Source organism: Labrus mixtus, chromosome 24 (assembly GCF_963584025.1).
Source record: "Labrus mixtus chromosome 24, fLabMix1.1, whole genome shotgun sequence".
Lineage (NCBI taxonomy): Eukaryota > Metazoa > Chordata > Actinopteri > Labriformes > Labridae > Labrus > Labrus mixtus.
Genome location: NC_083635.1, coordinates 13,845,367 through 13,850,584, shown reverse-complemented (window position 1 = coordinate 13,850,584; position 5,218 = coordinate 13,845,367). Strand labels below are relative to the sequence as shown.

Below are 5,218 nucleotides of genomic sequence, written 5' to 3'. Positions count from 1 at the left end.
CTCTTCTTCCTCCTCCTCCTCTTCCACCTCTTCCTCTTCCTCCTCTTCCTCTTGTGTGAGTGTGTGTGTGTTCCCCCCTCCCCTCCCCTCCGCCCCTCTCATCTGACCCCTCCTCCTCTTGTTCCTCTGTTGCCTCGTCTCTCATCCCGGCGCCGGGGGCTGTCGGCGAGGACCGGCGAGGGTGCTAAACTATTTCCCACCATGCATCACTCTAACACACACACACACACACACGTGCGCGCTCTAAATGTGAGCGTTGTTAAATCCACCGTTGACTTGTTGATGGAGGAATGTGACAGGTGGAGAGGAGGAAGAGGAGGAGGAAGAGGAGGAAGAGGAGGAAGAAGAGGAGGAGGAAGATGAGGAGGAGGAAGAGGAGGAGGAAGAGGAGGAGGAGGAGGAGGAGAGGAGGAGGAAGAGGAGGAGGATGAAGAGGAGGAGGAGGAAGAGGAGGAGGAGGAGGAGGAGAGGAGGATGAAGAGGAGGAGGAGGAGGAGGAGGAGGAAGAAGAGGAGGAGAGGAGGATAAAGAGGAGGAGGAGGAAGAGGAGGAGGAGGAGGAAGAGGAGGAGGAGAGGAGGATGAAGAGGAGGAGGGAGAGGAGGAGGAGGAGAGGAGGAAGAGGATGAAGAGGAGGATGAGAGGAGTATGAAGAGGAGGAGAGGAGGAAGAGGATGAAGATGAGGAGGAGAGGAGGAAGAGGATGAAGAGGAGGAGGAGAGGATGAAGAGGAGGAGAGGAGGAGGAGAGGAGGAAGAGAGGAGGAAGAGGATGAAGAGGAGGAGGAAGTCTACAGAGTCACAGAAATCACACACTTCCTGTCGCACAAATCGATCACTCTCCTGCAATTCTCCCCCAGCGCCACCGCTGACAGATGTGTGTGTGTGTGTGTGTGTGTGTGTGTACAAGATGTGTGTGTGTGTGTGTACAAGATGTGTGTGTGTGTGTGTGTGTGTGTACAAGATGTGTGTGTGTGTGTGTGTGTGTGTGTGTGTGTACAAGATGTGTGTGTGTGTGTGTGTGTGTGTGTGTGTGTGTGTGTGTGTACAAGATGTGTGTGTGTGTGTACAAGATGTGTGTGTGTGTGTGTGTGTGTGTGTACAAGATGTGTGTGTGTGTGTGTGTACAAGATGTGTGTGTGTGTGTGTGTACAAGATGTGTGTGTGTGTGTGTGTGTACAAGATGTGTGTGTGTGTGTGTTCACGTGTTTGTTTTCCGGACGACACATCAAATAAAATCCAAAGAAGAAGAAAATACTGAGGACAAGATGAGTCAGTATGTTTTGGTGTCTTTGAGCAAGGCATTGAACTCTTCACCACCCGCCAGCTGTCCGTCAACAGTCTGTAACCATGGCAACCGCTCACACTGTGTGTGTGTGTGTGTTAATTATGCTGGGTCTAACCTTGTCAACCACTAATTGGCCCCCTAACACGCTCACACACAAACAGCAGTGTGTGTGTGTGTGTGTGTGTGTGTGTGTGTGAGGTGTGTGTGTGTGTGAGGTGTGTGTGTGTGTGTGTGTGTGTGTGTGTGTGTGTGTGTGTGTGAGAGGTGTGTGTGTGTGTGTGTTTGTGTGTGTGTGAGAGGTGTGTGTGAGGTGTGTGTGTGTGTGTGTGTGTGTGTGAGAGGTGTGTGTGTGTGTGTGTTTGTGTGTGTGTGAGAGGTGTGTGTATGTGTGTGTGTGTGTGTGTGTGTGTGTGAGGTGTGTGTGTGTGTGTGTGTGTGTGTGTGTGAGAGGTGTGTGTGTGAGGTGTGTGTGTGTGTGAGGTGTGTGTGTGTGTGTGTGTGAGAGGTGTGTGTTTGTGTGTGTGTGAGAGGTGTGTGTGTGTGTGTGTGAGGTGTGTGTGTGTGTGTGTGTGTGTGTGTGTGAAAGGTGTGTGTGTGTGTGTGTGTGTGTGAGAGAGAGGTGTGTGAGAGGTGTGTGTGTGTCTGTGTGTGTGAGGTGTGTGTGTGTGTGTGTGTGTGTGAGGTGTAGATCCACAGCGCCCCCCGCTGGTCACAGTCAGTCTGACGTCATTAATTCTCTCTGACGTATTTATTTACTTCAATATTGTTTTTAATCATCAATAATTCATATTTATATTTAAGGAGTCTATGAAGTGTGAACAGCAGCGAGGCATTATGGGAAATGTAGTTCCTTGTTGGAGCCTTTTTACATCAATAAGTCTACACCTAAACTTTTCAGCTTTGACATCAGAAGATATTATTATTTTTATTCTGTCGTAATTTCATTATTGATTAGAAATATTTTTACATTTAAATTCTAATAAATGACGTCACCACGTAACGCCAGAGTCCACTGGCCGGTGTCACATACCGGATGTTGTTAACTCTGTGTTTAGATCAGGGCTGCAGACTGTCACAGAAATTTATTCTTAATCTTATTTTAACTCTGTGTGACGTCACGTGACCTCGGTGTGACGTCATGAACCCGCCGGACAGTTTACGGATGTTGAAGAGCAACAGGAAGTCCTAGCAGCAGCTAGACTAGCTCCGTGTTAGCCGGCTAGCTGTGAGCGTTAGCTGCTTGTGTGTGTCTCCAGCGGACTTCAGGTGTGTAAATAATTAATTTAAGAACCAGAGAGACTCTTTAATGTTTTAACTCCACAATGAACTCTCCATATGGAAGATTACATCCCCGTGTGGACTCTGCAGTGAGGAGCTATCTGAGCTACAACTGTTAGCCTCGCTCCCTCACGACGATCTCCATCAGGAATGAAGACTAATAAAGATAAAACTGTTTAAATTAAATATAATAAACTTAAATCATGAAAGAGAAGATATAGAATATATTATTAAAGTGTTCTGCTTAATCCGGCTCTTAAATAATCAACCAACGAGGAGCTATTGTTCTTAATCTCTACAATTAAAATCCCTTTATGTCCTCACAGGATTCATGACGTCACAGAGGCACATGTGATGACGTCATATGACGTTATACACAATTATTTAAATCATCATTAAATCCAGAAAAGGGCAGATCTGATTGGTCCGTGAGTGACATTAAGGCTTTCAAACGTCCTATCAGCTGTTAGTTATTCGAAAGGGGAGGAGCCTGTGTGATGTTATATTTGTGAATGTTTTTCGTCTCCTCAGCATGGCGTCTCCGTTTAAAATCCCCAAGAAGAAACAGCCAGCGGGCTCTGACTCCGGCCCCCTGCACATGCAGTCACCACTGTCCCGCCTCCAGAGCCCCGCCCCTCAGGTTAAGGTGGTATTACCAGATTGATGTACGTTTTAATTAACCCTCAGCGTTTGGCGTCCTCGGTTTCTGATCTTACGCCTCGTCTGAACAGAGTTACGCCGATCAGTCAGGAAGAGGCGGAGCTGACAGGATGCATTCTGGGAACACAGCTGGCACACAGAGGTTTGTGAAGCGCCCCCTACAGGCTGAACTCGTTATTACATCACACATTCTGAACCCGACTCCTTTTCTTCTTCTTTCAGTACGCCCATTTTCAAAGACGTGGTCAAAACTCTGCTCGGACTCAACAGACCCAACGGGACCTCAGCAGCCAATCACAGAGCAGCAGGAAGCAACAGCAGCCAATCACAGCCTGGACAGAGAGCTGAGTCCTCGTCCTGTTTCTCTAACGGGTGAGATGAAGCAGGTGGTTGTTTGTGGCGCTCAGGTGTTTAAGGTGGCGTGCAGCAGGAGGTTTATTGCTGTTCCACTGTTTGTCCACCAGATGGCGTCCTAAGAGAGCGTCACACCGTCTGCAGCTCGCTGACAGCTCAGAGGCAGAATATCCACCACAGAAGAAGAAAAGTGACCTCACTGGTAAAGCTTCTGATTCCTCCTCATCACTGTCATTCTTCTCCTCCTGCTCCTCCTTCTTCTCCTCCTCTCTTCCTCCTCCTCCTCCTTCTCCTCCTCCTCCTCTTCTTCCTCCTCTTCCTCTTCCTCCTCTTCCTCCTTCTTCTCCTCTTCCTCTTTCTCCTCCTCCTCCTCTTCCTCCTCTTCCTACTTCTTCTTCTCCTCCTCCTCTTCCTCCTTCTTCTTCTCCTCCTCCTCTTCCTCCTCTTCCTCCTCTTCCTCTTCCTCCTCCTTCTTCTCCTCCTCTTCCTCTTCCTCCTCCTCCTCTTCCTCCTTCTTCTCCTCCTCTTCCTCCTCCTCCTCTCCCTCTCCTCCTCCTCCTCCTCCTCTTCCTCCTTCTTCTTCTCCTCCTCCTCCTTCTACTTCTCTTCTCCTCCTCCTCCTTCTCCTCCTCCTCTTCTTCTCCTCTTCCACCTCCTCCTCTTCTTCTCCTCTTCCACCTCTTCCTCCTCCTCTTCTCCTCTTCCTCCTCCTCTTCCTCCTCCTCCTCCTCTTCTTCTCCTCTTCCTCCTCCTCCTCCTCTTCTTCTGAACCTGTTAAATTTTTCACCCTCCAGGTTCGTCCTCTCCGTTTAGCAGCGTCTCTGTGAAGTCGATGGACTGTCTGGCAGAGCTGCGAGCACTGGAGCATGCTGGGAGTTTGAGTTCTATGAAGGTGAGTGTTGACGCTGCTGGTTCAGAGATAATATTGAAATCTGATTTGTTAAACGTTAAACGTGTTTGTTTCAGGGCGGGCGCCATGACTCCTCTCAGGATGACTTCCTGTCTCCGTGCAGACTCAAAAACAAAGACCTCCACAGACCCTCCATCTCCACGGCAACGCCGGACAGGAGAAGCACACAGGACCGCACATCGTGGCACGCCGCCAGCAGCGACCAGCAGGACGACCTGAGGGAGAGAGAGAGGAAGAGGTGGAGCGAGTTCAGAGACAGGAAGAGGACGAAGACGCCGATCGTCCTGCAGCTCCGAAAACACAATCCAACAGAACCCAGTGAGTACGCCGCCATCTTTATTTAAAGAGACAGTACACTCTGAGTACGCCGCCATCTTTATTTAAAGAGACAGTACACTCTGAGTACGCCGCCATCTTTATTTAAAGAGACAGTACACTCTGAATGAGTGAATGAAATGTTCTCTACCTGCAGAGGGATGTTGATGTGTTAAATCGTTTTCTCTTTTAGTCGTCTTGTCGAGTGAAGAGGAAGACGAGGGAGAGGATGTAGGAGATGGAGGACAGAGGACGCCACAAAGCAGCAGTGAGGGGGCGGAGTCTCGACTGGGAAACTCGGAGCAGAAATGGGAAGCAGACAGGGTGAGGAGACGAGGATATAAAGGGTAAAGGGTAAGGGTAAAGAAATCAGATCACTGAACACTACAGGCCGCTCAGGTGCGACCTGATTGGT

The 5,218-nt window shown here is 49.2% G+C and overlaps 1 protein-coding gene across 2 annotated transcripts in view; it reads left to right on the top strand.

Annotated features, from left to right (window-relative positions):
- Window positions 1–2,286: 2,286 nt before the first annotated feature.
- The window catches only part of senp7b (SUMO specific peptidase 7b), a 21,080-nt gene continuing 18,148 nt past the window's right edge, over window positions 2,287–5,218 (top strand). For both annotated transcript variants that reach the window (XM_061032358.1, XM_061032357.1), the window contains exons 1-8: window positions 2,287–2,552; window positions 3,096–3,210; window positions 3,296–3,366; window positions 3,447–3,596; window positions 3,689–3,780; window positions 4,373–4,470; window positions 4,545–4,806; window positions 4,997–5,127. In XM_061032358.1, coding sequence (XP_060888341.1) covers window positions 3,097–3,210; window positions 3,296–3,366; window positions 3,447–3,596; window positions 3,689–3,780; window positions 4,373–4,470; window positions 4,545–4,806; window positions 4,997–5,127 — 918 coding nt within the window. In that variant the 5' untranslated portion in view covers window positions 2,287–2,552; window position 3,096. The remainder of the gene's footprint in view (window positions 2,553–3,095; window positions 3,211–3,295; window positions 3,367–3,446; window positions 3,597–3,688; window positions 3,781–4,372; window positions 4,471–4,544; window positions 4,807–4,996; window positions 5,128–5,218) is intronic.